This window comes from Euprymna scolopes, chromosome 24 (assembly GCF_053919585.1).
Source record: "Euprymna scolopes isolate OS-2025 chromosome 24, ASM5391958v1, whole genome shotgun sequence".
In the NCBI taxonomy this organism is placed as follows: domain Eukaryota; kingdom Metazoa; phylum Mollusca; class Cephalopoda; order Sepiida; family Sepiolidae; genus Euprymna; species Euprymna scolopes.
Window position 1 is genome coordinate 86474323 of NC_136505.1, and position 20390 is coordinate 86494712.

Consider the following 20390-nt stretch of genomic DNA (forward strand, 5'->3'; position numbering starts at 1 on the left):
TGAGATTTATATTACAGATAGTTTAATTTTTATTAAAATCGGATATCCGTATTTGAAGTTTTAAGAGAAGTTCTGTTTGCACATAGAGGATAATTCAATGATTCAGAACCACTTCCATTGTCTTCCCTGGAGAATTTTTTGCATGTGACATAAATTTAATCAAAATAGGATATATTTGAAATTTAAAGGGGGGTTATACCTTCATAACCCCCTTGCACATGTACTTGGAGATTTCCTGTAAATTTTATTTTTATGTACATTCTTTTGGGGGGAGGCAAGGGAGTCACAACTTATCAAGGCCCGAAGGCCACTCAAGAATAAGCGTTAATGAATGTAAGGTAGTAGTTTAGTAATCACTAATGATGTTGACTGGATAGAATTTTGATCATTTAAGAGGATGGTTTAATAAGAACTTGTTTACATTGGACTTGAAAACCACCATATTGTAATCAGCTGGGAAGCAGGCCAATGGAACAGTGTTCCACATGCAGGCAGTTCTAGGAAATGAGCTTTGTTAATGGAATCTGCGTTTAGCTTTAGGCACAGATAGAAAGTAGGGAAAATTGTTGATAGTGGTTGTAGCTAGTCATAGATTTGAGCTCAGACGAGCATATACTATGAAAATAGAGATAATGCAGACACACAGTGGGTTGCAAGGAAGAGAAAGGCATCATCTACTAGGTTTCGAAGCCGGTTTTGAACTCTATCAAGGCAAGATAGCGCACGCCGAGCAGCTTCTTCCCAGATGTGATAACAGTATCCTATTTTAGGTCGTATTTGGTTCTTATACAGATAGAAAATGCATCGGCAGTGAGATAGCTATTCGAGGGGTAGAATGATCCAACCATTTTTCCAGCGATCTCGGCAGCATTTCTTTCTATAGGGACACAAAAATATCACACACACACACAAACATCTTGCACACACACACACACGCAAAAACACACACACACAAACACACACAAACACACACACATAAACATCTTGCACACACACACAAACACACACACACAAACACACACACATAAACATCTTGCACACACACACAAACACACACACACACACACAAACACACACACACACACACACATGCACACATACGCCATAAAGTATTCCCGTTCAGTCTTAAATAAGTAATTTAAATTTGTTGATAATAGTTTTAAAAAGAAATGCATAACTTCGCAAACCTTCTGAAATTTGAACTGAATTTGAAAGTATTTTATCTATGGAATAATATATCAAATTGTCTTGTAATTTCTTAACAAATCTTCACGTGTTAATAAATAAAAGACAAGTTTGTTAAAAGGTAGCAGTTAAAAATAAAACAGAAAATTTTAGTCAATACTTACTTGTGCTTGAAAAAATATTAACGTACACTGAAATTCATGGAGAATATCAATTATTTTTTATTTTTAAAATAAAATATAAAAATAGAAATTTTACGCTTGAATGTGTCATCTGCATTTTAGAAAGTTATCTTAAAAATAGTGAGACAAAATCTGAATTATCTCCCTTTATTAGTTATAAAATGGTGGCGATGTTGGACTTTGGATATAAATTTGATTTAGTAAATAAAATTGAAACTACTGGATTAATTTCCGTAATTTCAAGTTGTGTTATTTTTTAAGTGGCATATTTTAATTGTGGGTCTCTCAGCACAAGTCTCATTGAAGACGTTGGAATCCATTTGCATTCAATCATTTTATAGCCAACATTAGATTCAATTATAACTTAATTACATGGTGACGCTGTAATAATTTGAAGAAAAAAAATAGTTGACAACAAAACAAAACGAATATTTACAAAAGGTTAACAAAAAAAGTTAGGGGCAATTTGTAAAAAATTTAAGTTGGAAGGAGATAAATTCTTAAATAATGATATGTAAAAGGAAATTCAGAAGGACTTTTGTGAATTATCGGACAAGATATTTAACAAAAAATTATATGTGTGGAGATAATTTTTTGTTAATGTTTTGTACAGTAATAAATTGTAAGTTTTGATTTGAAAAGATAATTTTTAAAAAGAGATCCTCAATTAAGCTTAAGAACAAATAACATTATAATCGACGACGATGCGAATAATGAAAGCAAAAAGATTCCCGGGCAAGGGTACGGTTAATTTCTAACATAAAATAAGTATATTACTTGCTCCTCCTTCCATGCAGCAACTGGAGACGTCAAATATGACGTCAATTTGTAGAAATAAATATAGTCTCTCACGATCATTCCCAAAAGGAGGGAAGCACAGATGAGTGCAAAATTTGCTGTGATCAAACTTGTCGGCATTCTCCCATGCGAAGAAGGAGATAAAGCCTGGGAAGTATGGTATCCTTGCACCAAACAGCACAATACTTTACCCCGACATAAATCCGAGGTCCTATGCAATAACTTAAAACGTCCTATTTGCAGTTTACGAATGTTCAGCACGAACGCAGACCCCATGATATTATTAAAAGAAATATTTCCCGGCCGGACACAAGGCCAGGTATGATTTGGGGAGCCAGCACAGTAGGATAAGCGCACTACAAAAAAAAAAGCACGTTGTTATTCCCCGGTAGAGATACTTCAGGAGATTATAAATAAATTAACGCGTTTTCAGAAAAAAGGATAAAGCCTGGGAAATTGGACCGCTTAGGGCTGACTAGAACATCACTCTAACAGCAACAAGCCGTTGCCGTTAATTTATAAAGGGTTTGTATTACTATACACATAGATTCGAAAAAGTTGTCAAAAAACAAATACATAACAAATAAATGTTACCAAAGGCAAGATAAGTTACTTTTAAAGTTAAAAATAAAAAAATACAAAATACTATTAAAAACCCACCGAACGTATGTCAGCCTATGTCACGTTAACATATATTCAGCAAGTTTTTAACAGTATCTTGTTTAATTTTGAACTCATTTTACCAAACTTACTGTGTTCAGCAGAGAGTTCGGCGCCATTTTAAATTTTCCAATACATCGGTAAACACTGTATCTTTTTCGAGCTGAATAAACATGTTATATTAAATAAAAACACAAAAAAATTATCCAGTTAGGTAGAAAAGTAATTTATCTTGCCTTTGATGACATTTGTTATATATTTGTTTTTTTACCAATTTTTTCGAATTTGTGTATATAGTAATACAACCCCTTAAAGGAAAGCAATGTGTGATCTTATTATAGGGTTTTGTTTTTAATTGCATCCCTAGAGGGACAAACGGAGACGGGCTGATTTTTACTTTCAGTTAACCGGTATGAAAAACGAGCGCTGGCTGAAAACACACACACTTAAAAAAAAAAAAAAGATGTAAGGAAGAAATCATAATTCGAAACTGACGAATATACGCGAAAAAAGCAGGAGTTGGCCACAGGCGCGTGTTTGTAGGAAAAAAGAAAGGGTAAGAGTTTGGAAGGGGAAAAAGACAGAGAAAAATATTAAGACTAAGGAGGAGGAGGAAGAGTTATAAAAAGGAAAAGAAAAGAAAAAGTGAGCGAGAAAGAAAGTAAGAAAGAAAATAGTATATGTACAATTATTTGGTTGTTCAGATAGACGTATTGGACTTGGAAGAGGACACGTAATTAAGCCAGGACCACTAGAAGGAAAGGAAATACAGAAAACATTCTACCTTGCCGAAAAATCACGGAAATACACTTACTTCGGACCAAGCTACCACTGGTAAAACTGTACATACGCACATACGGAACTTAAGGATTTTTCCGAAGGATTTTTAAAACTTAAAAGGTGTATTTTAAAGAAAAAAAATAGTGTTTATATTTCCGCCTTCGCTTTTTAAATGAAAAACGATCTCCCTCGGCCTCTAAAAACGTTTTACAAATAAAATAAAAATTAAATAAAAATAAAAAAAATTTTAAACTGGGGATCTTGTGCTTAACAGGGAGACGTCAAAAAAGTCAGACAATTTGATTTCGATATTTTGGATTAACAAAAAAAAAACACACAAAATATAACTCAACCGGGAAATTTTTATATTATTTAATTTAAAAATAAGGAGAGGGAAAATTCGAGCGAAATATATATACGTAGATAGATAGAAGCATAGGTGTGGGACGTGCCTGTGACCAACGCTACGTCGATTGTTATATATGTGCGTGTGACGTGATTTTCGGGGGTTGTTAGTGACCGAGGGGGTGTGCTGCAAAGGATGAGCAAGAAACGGGGAGCCGGCGGCGGGCGCATCTGGTCGAATACAACACCAACCTCATCTTTAGAGATGACTTTTGTCCAGTTTCTGTATATTTTTTCCATTTTTATTGGATTACCTGTGATGGCCAAGGAAATGCAAGTTAGAAACCCGGAATTGCATACAGGGATGTAAGTACATTATTTACATTTATTTGTTTGTTTATTTTGTACTTGTGCAGTTTATGGGACATGCTATGTTTCTAGACAGGAGTTTTGAAGTTAAATTTGATTTTTTACGGTATCTTTTGTTTATGAAATTGTTAGATGAAAGTACAAAATAGTTTTAACCTCCTCCCCATGTGTTAAAAATTACTTTGTAAATAATAAGGTTATTATTTCAGCACGATCCGTAAACTTCTCACGTCTCTTTTTATTTACTGACTAGTTTTCACACAAGTCATTATCAGTAATTGTTCACTGGCAAGTGGTATTCCCTGGAGTTTGAGTGATCGGAAGTCTCCCAAAATTTTAAGTACTATCCGTTTCTTTCGTTGCAAATTATATTGCGTTTTCGTAACAGCCATTTACCATCGATTTTATGTTGATTGCTTTTGCATTTCTCTGGGATTTAAATAGCAAAAGCCTTTCAAAGATTTCAGTACTCGTTGTACATTTTCAGTGGAGGTCGATATTCGGCCTTTCCATTTTCCTTGACCCTTCACGACAACTTAGGCTAATGCTACTCAGTTACCATTATTATTTGTACTAATACAGGTCATCGTCACGGATTACTCACTGACAATAACCGGTGGTGTTCCTTCGAGTCTAGATCCTGCGATGTTATTGTACCTGTTTTGATGAAAAACGAAATGTACTTACACCAAACTTTTAGAACATACGTTTGTGGGGTGGGGGAGTCTATTTCAAATCCTAGCGAAGTTTAGGCAAAAATAAATCGGCGAGAAGAACTATTTTAGTATATACTAGCATTGGTGGCCGGCGTTACCCGGGTGTTTGACGGTGTGTGCTGAGAAAAAAAAGTCAATTTTTTTAACTTTGACCCCTATTATGACCCCTTAAAATTTATTGTTTTGGGCGCAAATTGTGTAATTAAGTTGGATCCATGTCCAAGGAACCCATATCTAAAATGTCAAGTGTTTAGACCCAAAATTGTCGGAAGAGTTTGGTAGAGTTCTCAAAGGTGAAATCGTTTAACTTTGACCCCTTAACAGCCAAATTTCTGGCCGAAAACGGATCACCTAGATTTTCTCAAATCTCAGTACCCTGCATATCAAATTTCGAGTCTGTAAACTGAAAATTAACAGAGTTATTGCGAAGGAAAATGTACACAAACATACAGACACGTTCACTTTTATAGATATATAGATTTTAGTACAAGTACTTGTGCAGTTTACGAATCGTACTATTTTTAGATAGGATTCTCAAGTTCGATTCAATTTTTACAATTTATTTTGTTTATTAAATTGTTAGGTGAAAGTACAGAATAGTTAACAATCCTCTTTTCCATATTAAGATTGATTTTCTAAAAAATAAGGGTATTTGCATTGCAGCACGGTACGTGAAGTGCACAAAATCCCTTTATTTTTATTAAATTGTTAGGTGAAAGTACAGAATAGTTAAAAAAAAAAAAACACCCCATCACCATGTTAAGAATGGCTTTCCAAATAATAACGTAATTTCAGCACGGTAAATTTAACTTGAAAATACTATTTAAAAATACAGCACGGTAACATAAGTGCATAAGCATCCCGATAATTATTGTGCGCTATCTTTTATGGTTTAGAATATTTTAGATAAGTCTCGATGACTTTAATTATTTGTAATAATCGAGCTACTATTCTTATTTTACTTGTTATTTTCACAACGTTTCGACCGATGTAACTTTCAACATTCTCTAGGTGTAGCTTTTTGAAGGATTCCCAAACTTAGATTCACCTGAAAAACAATCGGACGTTACAACGGACAAAACGTTGTGAAAAGTTAGGTATTATGCAGAGTACTGCCCGTGCTAATTTTTTTTTTTTTTTTTTTTTTTTTTAGAATTTTCAAGTTAAATTAAATTTTTTACAGTATTTTTGTTTATTACTTTATTACGTGAAAGTAGAGAATAGTTAACAGGGCTCCCTCTCCACCATATTAAAAATGGATTTCTAAATAATAATGTTATTATTTCAGCACGATTCGTAATCTACGTAAGTACCAGAAATAAAAAGCCAGATATGAATTAGCCGTCGAAATAATAGTTTTTAACGCTTACCTTTATTTACTACAATATACCCGCACTCGTTTACCTGTGGGTGACCCCTGTCCCCCATAAATAAAGAAACTGCATCCACAATATAAAACTGCCTCTATTGAAGGTTTATATAAAAAGAAATAGTAAATAATAAACCAAACAAAAATGATAAAAACTAACAATAAACAATAACAATTATCGCGCTCGAACCCTGATTTTATTTTATTAGTAAATTATCTTCTCTCCTTTGCCCTTCTTGTGCAGTTTTTGTTTTAGCCATAGCAAACCATGGCTGTCGGAAAGAAGGCAACCGTGCTTTACATCCTCGCTATCCGTCACACATGTACACAAATACGAAACCGTGTTTGATTTATATAGCAAAGCCACATATAATACATATCACTGTCATAGTCGGGTGTTATCGCTATTTATATGACTCCTCATGAGGGCAAAGGTATACAAAAGATCTGTTTTTTTTTTTGTTTTGTTTTTTTTTCTTGTTTTTTGTTTTTTTTTATTGCGGACAAAATCCAACTTCCCTCAAAAAGGGGTAGTCTGGATTGGTACAAAAATGACAATTGCCTCAGTCAAGAAGGACTTCTCATCCAATAGACGAGGACAGTGTAACGTAATACACTCGTTTACACACGTAGAATCAACATGTTGCACCAGAGAACATCACAAGGAACATAGGACAAGTAATAACTCTACTCCCCCCTTTTTTTTTTTTTTGTAATGGCGATATTTTCCTCGTTCTCCCGTCACGCGTAACTTCTTGTTACAGCTGTGACGTGACTTACGTCCCTAACGTTCTCTCTCTCTCTCTCTCTCTCTCTCTCTCTCTCTCTCTCTCTCTCTCTCTCTCTCTCTCTCTCTAGGGGCCGCCTGATTTAAAATATAATTTTGGGGCCAAATTTATTTTTTCATAAATATTTTTATATGTAAACATTTTATTTGGATAAAATTGAATAGTATAACAAAAACAAAAATCTGTTAGCAAGGCTCTCCAAACATTTTCTAAATAATAGATCGCCCACCATTTTCCGGTTTGTTCAGAACCGAAAAGAAGACACTATTAACGTAAAAAACAAAGTTACCATCGGGCTGAGGTATAGCTCTGTTCAGTCCTAGATCATTCATCTTTCTAGGCTTTACCTGGGTTTATTGCTCATCGCCTGGGGAGATTCTGGAAATGAACGCCGTCAGACATTTTCTGAAGGCCAGACTCACGTCCCCTAATATGCTGACTTTTCAAAACCTCACCTGACCTCTACGGAGAAGAGAGGTATTTTGGTACTTAAGCATTTATGATACCATGCTGAAATAATTACGCTATTTTGGAAGCCATTCTCAACGCGAGGAGGGGAGGGTGTTTTGTAACTATTCTGTTCTTCCGTCTAACAATTTAATCAAATAAAGATATCATGAAACTTGAATTTAACATGAAAATACTATTTAAAAAATAGCACTGTAACATAAGTGCATAAGCACCATATTTTTAATACACTAGAAAGATAAATGGTATGACGTTATCAATAAAAAAAAAAGTTCATTGAATTTGCTTTCTATGTCTTTAACGTGCAATTTGGCCAACTTCGCCACTAACTTATAATTCTCAAAAAGTAAACTTAAAATATATTTGTGCCAACGACAAAATAAGAACTTATTGGGTTTTGCAAATAACTTATATTTATATACGTACACTAACCTCTTTCTACTTTTTATTGATATTGTTTTTGTTTTTTTTCATATACATAAACTTGTGTTGCCCCTGGGCTCTCTCGCATAAAAGGTAATACCTGTTCAGTTTAGTAGTATTCAAGTCCCTCATTTTATAACTAAACTCGACTCAAAGCTTAGTAAGTATACACCGTGACACAGCTACAAACTAAAAATCACGATTTAACAACACACAAAAAAAAAACGAACGGCGTCAAGCAAGCAAGCTCTCTCTCTCTCTCTCTCTCTCTCTCTCTCTATATATATATATATATATATATATATATATATATATATATATATATATGTATATATATATATATATATATATATATATATGTATATATATATATATATGTATATATATGTGTGTGTGTGTGAAACCCGTTGGTTCACCCGTTTAGTTCGGTTTAGATTGAGTTAGTGCGTTTGGTTGGTAGGTTGGTTGGTTGGTTGTTTCTGTTTTACGGCATATCAACCCTTTTCGCGTTATTTAATGCCGAATCCAAAGATTTTGAAGAAAAAAATTTTTTAATAGAGTATATTTGTTGTTTTCACGTCGGTTTCTATTCAACCCATAGTTGGGATCCTAACAGGTACTACCACTCCGGGTCAGAGTGGACCTGGGAGCAATGGTAATTAAAGGGTAGCTCCACACTCCCCAAAGCCCACAAGCTGGGGCCTCACCACTGGATATAGTTTAAGGTCATATCCAGGACCCCCATTGAGGGACTTTTACCCTCTGCAGGGGGGCAGTCGGCGTATTCTAATGCCCCACCGACAGGGCCTAGTGCGTTTGAAAAGCTAGTTAACTTCTTGTCAAAAATAAAGGCTAATTCCAAAAAATCATTCTCCTCCTTCTCTCTGTGTAGTTATGGATTATTCTAAACTAGAGTTTTATAGCTGCTTTTTTCTTTGGCTGTGAGTAAAGAAAGAGAGGAAGAGAGAGAGAGAGAGAGAGAGAGAGAGAGACGGAAACAGAAGTTATTGACAGTGTATTAAATATGACGGAAGGAATATCAAACAGCATAAATTTAAAAAGGCTCTGATATAGTCAGCAGTTAATTGCAAATTACGATTAATGAGAACAACGTAGATTATTTTTCTTTCAAACCTAAATACGTTAAAATGATGGACATGTCAGAATGCATATCATTCGCAGCGCAAACTCGTCTAGCTACAACCACTGTATTGAATTTTCGGTGCCTCTGCCCTTATGTTACTGTGCTATTTTAATAGTATTTTCAAGTTAAGTTCGGGTTTATTTCTTTATTAAATTGCTAGGTTAAAGGACAGAATAGTTACAAAACACCCTCCCCCATGTTAAGAATAGCTTTCAAAATAAAATAATTATTTCAATGCGGTAACATAAATGAATTAGTACCGAATTTTCCCTTATGTACCTAAGACTAAACAGAACTTCCATGAACAAACTTTCTTCCCAATAACTACCCACCTGTGAAATACTATAATACGGTGTTGCTATCGCGACTGAACCGTCGTTTTTTAGTTCAATAATAATAAAAAAAAAGTTTTGTCGAGAAATCGACTTCAATAATATTTTTCACTCATTGTTTCCAATTTCTACAAGGTCTTTCTCATCGCCAGGAGATAGTATCATTGGCTTGTCCTCGAGTCACTTTTTGGACTCGATAAACGATGGCATACCAGCAATGACTAAAAATCCGACGCTACAATTTTGTTTCATTAATAACAACCAATTTTACGCAACATGTATGTATATATATATATATATATATATATATATATATATATATTAGTGATGAGACGATTCCAATTTTTCCCCGATTCTGATACAATTACCGATTCCGATTCTTTATAAACTCTAAATATTTAACTATATAAAGTAGTTATTTTCCACAATTATAGTAAACACACACACACACACACACACACACACACACACACACACACACACACACATGTTAAATGTGCAGATATTTTCTCAAGCGTAAAAAATACACTTGTAAGAGATGATCTATAGTTTTAGTATTAGTTTAAAATCAATAAATATTGATTATTTTATCATTATTACCAACAGTAAAAGATTTTGCTTTTGACAAAATTAAATCAAAAAAAATTAAAAGAATCGTTTATTGGCATCGGAAAATAGGTACTAATTTTTCCGATACCAATTCCGATACTCCTAAAAGTTCCGATTTTTCCGATTCCCGATTAATCGTCCTACCTCTAATATATATCGCGTATAATTTTGAAGAAAAATTCAGCAAGAATAAATTATATATCTTGCGATCTATAATGAAGACCAATATGTATTAATTTGCATGTGTATGTTTATATACTTTCATTCTGTCACGTAAAAGTTGACGTATAAGACATGTGCCCTATTTAAACCCCCAAACGAGATCATTGTAAGATTTGAAGGGAAACGAGAAAGCAAATAGCAAGTCAGACAACCAACCACCTAAAACTTATCCCACCACCTGGAAAAATGTCCTTTACTCCGTAATAATGTCAACGATGTATTTTTCTTGAGTTCACTAGAAAATAATAATTAATAATCATAATAATAAAAAAATGAAAATGCTGATTTTATTCTATTACTAATATATTTAGATAAATAGCAATTGCAAACACTAGCGAAGCATAATTTTCTTTTGTAATTTTTGACGGAGAATGCACACTGTGTGTGTGCGCGCGCACACGCAGCAGCAGCAGCAGCAGCAGCAGCAGCCTAGGTGTTATAAACTCCGACTCGCGCCAATAAGAATGAGATTTGATTTCAGTTCAAGGCTGTTTCTCATCAAGCCGCACTGAAGAACTGTGATGCAGCGAGACACTTTATTTGTGGATGACATGTACATGTGCGTGTACTTAATAACTTTCTTAATAAATCATTTTCCTTTGTTCAATAATAATAACAGTTTCCGACACAAATCCATACGTTTGTCCCGAACTTCTCAACCCATGTTGTTCCTTTAACTTGTTGCCATTTAACGAAAGAGAACAAAAAACGATTAATGTGCGCTGGTTGTTCAACCTGCAAAACGTGTTCATTCCGAAAGCCATTCTTAACATGGGGAGGTTAAAATTAAGAAAATGCCTTTCGGAATAAACACCATAACCTCCCTATGTTAAGAACGGCTTTGGGAATAAACACCACTAACCTCCCTATGTTAAGAACGGCTTTCGGAATAAACACCTCGCAACCTCTTTGTGGTAAGAACGACTTTCGGAATAAACACCCTTTCCGGGTTGGGCAACCAGTGCACATTGACCAAAAAACATTTGCTTTCTTAAGTACTGTCCTAAAATAAATAAATAAAGAAAAAGTAAATAAATAAGATAAAATACAAAAAAAAAATCATGCAAATGTGATTCTGCGTGTCGGGGTCGAGGGGTCACCATTTTAGGGATACGTAGTTTGCATCCCTATAGATTAATCAGTAGTCGAACACGTAACACGGAATGAAAAACAAAACAACGACAGATCTATTTCGGTACCATTATGGATAATGAAGAAAAGAAAAAGTTAAGTCTTCCAGCAATTATCTTCAGCAAAGTTCGTATATGTTGGAATGTCCAGTGGACAGGGACAGGGGAGAGAAAAGTGAAAAGATTTTTTTTTTATGCTTGCTGGGCTCTCTCTGATGACCGACCGTGATTCCCAAAGGGGTTCAAAAATGTTCCTTATCGGGTTCGAATCTCTCGACCGGAGTTAATGATAATTCGGGAATTCTCTGCATTGATGATTCCCGAAAGGATGAAACACTAGTGTCTGTAGGTATTTAATAATTATTATAGTAAATAATTATATATTACTAGCTGAATGCCCGGTTAAAACCTTTCTAGTTTTAAAATATATTTTGTTAAATTCCACCTAATAAATAATACGTGCATGTCATTGATTAATAGTGTGCCTTATCGTCCGGTTGATAATCCTTTCAGTCTCATTAATTTTTATCCTTGATGGACTTCTGGCCATGATAAGTGGTGACAATAAATTTCTTGTGGCTATTTTGCTGAATATTATAACGTTCCCCTCTCAAATATGAATAACGATTTGTCTACTTTAATATATTTTATACCAAAGCAAAGATCCGTCCCCGGTAATCAATTCGACAAAGTAAGAGACGTTTTGGCAGATGAAGGCCCTCTTGTTTTTGGCGTAGACTTCTAGATGGTTTACTTCTAGCAGGTGCACCATTCCACGGATTACCTTCTCATTTTGGGGAGGGGGAAGATTATGGGAGATCTCTTAGGATTATCTTATCGGGGAATACCAATAGGTTCGTTCATTGAAATTTCTTGTACTCGCCCAAATTGCCCCGTTTTCCCACCACGTTATGTGGTAGTGGAGAGCTCTACCTGCCCGGTGCTGTCCGAGAAAATTTTTTTTATTTTTATTCTTGTTTCGCGTTTGTAATTTATTTTTAATTGCATAAAATATTTCGATACATGTGTTTTTTTTTAATTCTTGATTTTATAAAATGACAAGAAGTTAATGGGGCAGCTACGAAACAATCACGCAAGCCGATATAGAAAAGTGATTACTGATTATTAGGGCTATGACAAGAGAATATTCTTATCGTTGTTTTGACTCTCGAGTATATATGCGACACAATTAGACACAGTTAATCAATCAAGAATTACATCACTCTACTTCAAAACATATAAGATATTAACTGATATATACTCGAGAGTCAAAATAATGAAAAGAATATTCTCTTGTCATAGCCCTAGTTATTTATAATACTGCCCAGGTTTTTATTCTTTTACTTTAATTTCTACTGTATATTTTTGTTTTTAAGAGTTTCCTTGTTATTCTCATGTACTATATTGTAATATTCTAATATTATAATGATTATAATAATGATAAGAATATTCTATTGTGTCATAGTCCTACTGATTATGTTACGAATGCAGGGAGAGAGAAACTGGCCACATATTATTTTTCTGGTGTTGTGCAAAAAAAGAATTATATTAAATACTAATTAGATATTCGCCATTTTCTCTCCCTCTATCCCTCTTTCCGATTCCTTATCACTTGTTGGTTACATGCCATTAATAAATGTAGCTTCGGCTACTTTGTTTAAAACTTAATTTCATCAGAATGCATTATTTCAGTGTTAACAACAACAACAAACTCTTATATCAGACGCGGCGGTTATATATTTTTAAATGTGGCTAAATTGAACTATACTCTGTCATGTGCATCGTGAGCCTACAGGAAAGAGTAGTGGTATTAACCACACACACACACCTACATACATACGCACACACACCTACATACATACATACATACATACATACATACATACATAGACACACACACCTACATACACACACACTTTTTTACTTCAAATTTTCAGCAGCCAGCAATGGCATGTTCTTATCAAACCGATCGCCTCAACGCCATGTTCGTCTGTTTTTTACTCGGATTTTTACTATATTACAGTTTTTCACGAAACAGTTGTCTAGGCAGATCGCCATCTTCGGCTTTGACTAGGTTGTCCAGTCAAACGTGTATACCATGTCATGTATAATTACATATATAAGATTTAAAGGGATTTGCGTCTATCTGCAGAAAGAAGTCTTTAAGTAAAAAGTCTCTAAAATATTTTAAGTGAAACAATATGTGTGATCTACTTAGGAAAATAAAAGAATCAGTTGGACGCACAAATCCAACTTATTATGCGGATAGGTAATTCTGACGTACAATTCAACATATGAAAAGTAACTGTCTATTACTTGGAAGACACATGCTGAGCAATCGGATCCTGCAACCTTTGATTTGTACTGAGCATGCGCTTTGCAAACCGCTGACATTTAGAATGTAAACCACACAGCTACAATGATGAACGTCTTGCTGAGCCAACAATTGTGTGTGTAACTAAATCGTCGAAATAATCAGGGTTTGTAATAGTTCAGGAGGAATAATCCAGTTTCTCACGAGACACAAAATAAACACGAACAATTATTATCATTATTATTATAATAAAAACAAGCTTTCTTCCGTTTATTTATCATTTGAAAAACGCGCAGAAATCTCCCTGCTGAGAATGTCATTATTTGTGAAAGTTTGCTAATCGCTACGTTTGTTGGCGCGCATTTTCTAATTTTTTGTCCTGGCAATACATGTATACAGTTGGTTTCGGATTAATGCACTATTCCGTTAATAAACAGGTTCGTATATATATATATATATATATATATATAATTATTACTTTAATTATTTTTAATACCTACAGACACTTTCGGAAGTCATCAGTGCAAGAAGTTACGATTATCGCCGGTGGGAGATTCGAATTCGGCCAGGAAGCCATATTTGACTCCATTAGCAAGGAACAAACCATACGGCTTACGTTAACCGCGAGAAATATAGTTGCAATTCACATTTATATAAATGTCAAGACGACGAGATTGATCTTATGATTATAACATCATGATCTTCGCATTTGAGCTTAATTAACCAATTTTAATTTCAACTTGCTCAATAATAAGAATCGAGGGCTCAAAGGGGCTGATATAATTATTACTATAATTAATCTTGGAATACCTACTGACACCAGTGTTTCATCCTTTCGGGAATCATCAATGCACGGATTTACGATTACAGCCGATTATATATATATATATATATATATATATATATATATATGTGTGTATGTATGTATGTATGTATGTATGTGTGTGTGTGCGTGCGCACAAATTCAACCATATTTTTTCGGTATTATCTTTTTGGTCCCCCGACAAAAGGAGGGTGGAACTGTGAATTTACCCTTATTCGTTCGTCTGTCCGCACTTTTCTCAATAACTACGCCTTGTAATTTTTTTGGAAATTTTGCACAAACATTAAACATGATATGAGGAAAAACTAACAGAACGGATTTTCCAGGAAAACTTTGTTTGCCCTCCTAGGAGTGCCTTTCGGGTTAAAATGGCTAAAATTGACACTTTTGTGCTTATTAAAAAAAAAATTGACGCCTTGGATTTTTATAAAACTTTCTGAAAAATTGTAACTAACTGATTTCTATATGATTTTGTTTGTCTATACTTCGCGATAACCCTTGAGTGTGCCCCAGGGGCTCTTTTAGGGCTAATAAAAACACTCCATTTTGTCCATAGTTGTCCAAAATTTTCTGTGTATGTCTATTTAGCAGTTTTGCATGATGCTGAACTCAAATTGAAATATGTTAAGGCCTTGGGAACTTTTGGGGCTAGATGGGGTGGGGTGGGGGCAAATGATGGACTTAGTCATTTCATTTTTTTTTTTTTTTGAAAGGTGCAGAACTCAAATTTACATATGTTAGGGCCTAAAACTGCACCGTTTGTTCATTTTAACCAGGATTGGACGTCCCCTGGGGACTTTTGGGGGTGGGGGAATACTGAACTTTGTCATTTTTTATGCCTCATTCACTGAGCACTCACGGGGTACCATGCTTGCTTCACTTGTTAATCTTACATTTCGACCTCGTGTATTCTCATTATAGCATAACACACAACATGGCTGTTGCGTGTCTTGAAAAGAATCGAAGCTCGTGGTTGCCACGAAAAGTGTAAAATATTCTTATTGTTCATCGTTTTATATTTAATTCACAAACACAATGAAATATACGGTTAAGTGAATACAAATTATTAGTTTACCTCTTTGTAGTGGTGGGGGAGTTCCAGATGCATACCTTTCTCCCGTCATTTTTAAGACCACGTCCAGTGGCTTTGAAAGATCAGACAGAAAGAAAGAGTCTTCGTTATGAATTTTCAGACGTTTTCTACATTTCTGCGCAATGGGAGCGCTTTCTCAAAAGTTTGTCAGAAGAAGTTTAAAAAGAGATAACTCGGACTCTTTCTATAACTAAAGAGTTGTATATGCGTACGTAAATGCAAACGATCCTTTGTGATTTAAATACTCAGAAATAGTGACGATATCCATTACGCATACTGCAAGTTGAAACCACAGTTCAGTAGATTCCAACACGATTTTAACATCGATTTTTTCTGCACTTCTACCTAATATTTAAAGAATCAAATTATTGATTGTCAATGATGAGTTCGTATTTTTAGAAATGCCCGTTAAAGTGTGCCGTTTATTGAATGATTCTTGGTTAATATGTCAGCTAAATATGTCAGAATTAAAGTTCTTCGATTCAAGTTCTCCCTCTTTATAAGAACTAAATACGTCCTAAGATGAAAAACTGTTGTTACATCTGGGGAGGAGCTGTATAGAGCACCCTTTTTACCTTGAAAGGGCTCAAAACCAACTTTGAAATGCCGTTTATTTTTCTTACCATCTCTTTCCCACTAACAAGAGATTGCAAGTCTATCTTCGCGTTATCATTATTCCCATGTCATGTGCTCGACTGAGCTTCAATCTCCCATGCAAATCTTTCACAGCAATTTTCGTCTAGCTACAACCACTATCAACAATTTCTCTTTCTCGCTATCAGTGCCTAAAATTAAATGCAAATTTCATAAACAAAGTTTCTTTCCTAGAACTTCCTATATGTGGAATACAGTTTCACAGGTCTGCGTTTCAGCTGACTACAATATGGTTGTTTTCAAGTCTAATGTAAATAAATTTTTACTGAATCGGATTTTTCAATAATTATATTTTACCCAGTTTCTACCACTACTCATTGTTAGTGTGCTGTCTCATCGATTTTCTGATGCTCATTAACCCTTATACCCTCGAGTGGCCTTCGTGTTTTGATAAGCGATGTCACTGTTTTAAAGAAAACGATTTGATATCAAGCTAAATGTTTCTGATATTTTTTTTACGTCAGAATTGATCATTTGTATTGGATTTATTATCTGGTGGTTTCTCAAATGTTCATGAACAAAAGTGTTAAGTAATCTGCAGGGATGCGTCGTTTGAAGAACATGAGAACAGGGGATCAAATAATCCAAATAATCTTAACAACTTCTCTATTTGTTCTGACATTGAAAGAAAATAAAATAATGAAAATTTAATCAATATAAAGTTAGAGAAGGTGACACATGTACGCAGCTAACTTAACTATCTGCGTGTTTCTCTCGCACTTCTAACTTAATTCAACCACCATCGACAATGTTTAACTGCCATGTGAACATTTAGAGAAAAACTAGGATTATTTTTTTTTCAACTTTGCTTAAATATTGGGAACATATCGTCTTCAACTTTCACATTTGATGTCATTGTTTCCGGAAAACGCCGAATTTTTCTAGATTTTAGCTTGATTTTTTGTAACCAATTAATGTTCATTATTTTTATTTTTTACAATATCAGATTGAAAAGAACATTTTGTAAGATTGTGTATTTTAATTTTCTGGGCTAATGTTCTCATCTTGGTTATTCTTCAAACAATATAATGAACGGTTCATACAAAAAGATATATATATATATATATATATATATATATATATATATATATATATATATATATATATATATATATATGAGAGTATATGCGCACCCTCCAAATGTACAGATTTAAAAATAATTTGCCTGTGTTACCAGCCGCCTTCTCTAGAATATCTATTTCGAAATTCATAATGATCCGTTCATTAGTTTAGGATATATATATATATATATATATATATATGATAAAGAGCAAATTTACATAGGAACTTTCTGACATTATCAAGTCAATAAAGGGTTACAGAAAGAGACATAAGGGAGAAACACTTTTAGACCATGGCATTTCGAAGCTAAATGCTTCTCATTAGAAAAGAAGAAAACTTCAGCATTATACAAATGCTAAGGTACAAAGGCAGCATCCACTGTAAAATCATTCTGCTTAGAATTGGAAAAACTTATTGAAGGGGGAGGAAATATGATGGCGATAAAAGAGAGAAGAGCCAGCATTAACAACAAAAACATTAAATAATAATAACAATCTATATATTAATACGATAGAGTGTGTGTTATTTTGTGTGTTACGCTTACATCTTTTTTCTTCCGAGTGACTGTCGCTTAATTGTTATGGATTTTTTTTTGTAATACATAACTTCACCAAGAATTTTTCATAAGTTTTGGTTTCGGTTTTGATTATAACTGATTGGACTCAAGTCATCTATTTATTATTTTATATAAAATTTTACCAAGAATTTGTCATAAAGTTTCGTTTCGGTTTCGATTATAGCTGAAAGAAACTCAAATTAGTTATATACATATATTTTTTTCGTTATATGTTTTGGCTTCTGTTTCGATTCAAACTGATGCACCCAAGTCAAATGGATATATACTTTTTTTAAATCACAACTTTATAATATATAAGAATCTATGGAAAATTGACTCTAATAATATATAGGAAATCTGCAAGAATTAAATATCATATTTAAGCGTATTTTAGGATTGTGCTACACCGGGCGTCCCTGCTAGCTTGGATAAATACTTATATTGTTTTAACAAAAAGCTACAATAATATCAAAGCGTCTCCATTTACGCTGAACACTCACAGAATGCCGACATCAATATATTACCTACGAAAGAGTCTGCTGTGGAATTTCCACAGGTCCCGCTAATAATAATAATAATAATAATAATAATAATAATAATAATAATAATTAATAATAATTAATAATAAATAATAATAATGAGACAACAATTTTAATCTTTTTTATACAAATTAAAAACATTTTTAGACCCTTACTTTTTTTTTATTTTCTTTTAAAATTAAGAAAATGTGCACTAAAGTTCTGATAAAAAAAATTGAATTATAAAATATAGATAAAACAGGACAAATTGAGTTCGGAAGAAATAAAAAACAGTAAGAAAAGCAAAAAGTCAAATATATAAAAAGGTACATAGTGTGTGACATTACTTTTGTTTCTGCTTCCTATTATATGCTTTTTTTTCTGCTTATAAAAAGCATTTACTTTCCTACAGCTGTTTTTTATTACTTAGCAGTAATATACTTTAGCTGTGAAGTGTATAGATAGTTTCCACGTGCAGTTGTTTATCTGAAATGATTGACAGCTGATGACCTTAGGGTCACTCATGATCACAAATGAAAAAATACTAGGTTGGTTAGCTTAACCACATAACGGAAGTAGATGATCTCTTCCTCGTCAACAAAATACATGGTACTGTCGGAACTAATTCCAATATTAACTATATATATATATATATATATATATATATATATATATATATATATAATATAAATATATAATCAAATTTCTCTTTACATAAGCAGTAGTTTGTTGTTACACAGTCATGAGTATGTTTCGGTCTTCTAGTATTTATTAACTAGAGACCTCTTCAGGCAACAACCCTTGATTTCGAAAAAGCGAAATACTAGAAGACAGAAACATGCCCATAACTGTGTAGCAACAAACTATTGCTTCTGTAAAGAGAAATTAAAAATGTAACTTGCTCTACTTCCGTATTGAGCACTTTTGTATTAATCTCGTTATATTTCACTGGTTACCCTACTTTTGAAAAATAGCAACGTCAAATTATATATATATATATATATATATATATATATATATATATATATATGTATATGCGCACTCATAAAACGTCTCTGTATATCCATAGTCGAAATCGAGTAGTCATCATTACAAAGATTCACGGCCATAATTCTCCTCCCATGAAAAAACAAAAATACCAAAAATATAGAAAAATATTTATGCTCTTCGTACGCGTGATAGAGAAAAATACCGTACATAAAAAACAAAAACAAAAAAAAACGCGTCAAGTAGTTTTATTTTTTAAAAAAATGTTAAAGATGATCAAAATCAAAGATCTGGCGACGTTTGTTTTTGTTTTTAATACTTTTTTTTTTAATACGATTATGACTTTATTTTAATTTAAAAAGGTATTTATGCAGGATAAGGACAGCGTTATCGTCGGCATGTTGCGAGCAAATTACGTATACCACTGAAACATACCGAACGAAAACTTTTGATTCTATTCTTATGTTATTACTTGGTAAAACTTGCGGAGAACGCTTTGTTTTACGATTGTTGTAAAAATGGAACGGAAATTTTAATTTCGTTCCATTTTAATCTTTTTTATTAGTAGTATGCCCCTAAAACGAAAAGTAATCGGAAGAATAACATTCAACAATCATGCTTTATATATATATGTTTAATGTGAAAATTAGTAGCTACACATATGCAAATATGTTTCAGTGACCACCCTGCTAGGGAAAATCATATCAGGTCAAGAATATCTCATATATATCAATATATTCTTGGCCTGATGATGTGATTTTCCCTAGCAGGGTTGTCACTGAAATATATTTATTTTCATATACAACATATTCATATTTCTCTGTCTAAAAATTGAGCACTCTTTGGGAGACACATTGTGTTTT

The 20390-nt window shown here is 33.5% G+C and overlaps 1 protein-coding gene across 2 annotated transcripts in view; it reads left to right on the forward strand.

Annotated features, from left to right (window-relative positions):
• The first annotated feature begins 3540 nt into the window (after nt 1-3540).
• The window catches only part of LOC145246818 (uncharacterized), a 583451-nt gene continuing 566601 nt past the window's right edge, over nt 3541-20390 (forward strand). Inside the window, exon 1 of one of the 2 annotated variants that reach the window (XM_080108645.1) lies at nt 3541-4316. In XM_080108645.1, the coding sequence (XP_079964771.1) occupies nt 4147-4316 (170 nt within the window). In that variant the 5' untranslated portion in view covers nt 3541-4146. The remainder of the gene's footprint in view (nt 4317-20390) is intronic. The other variant, XM_080108646.1, reaches the window with a different exon arrangement.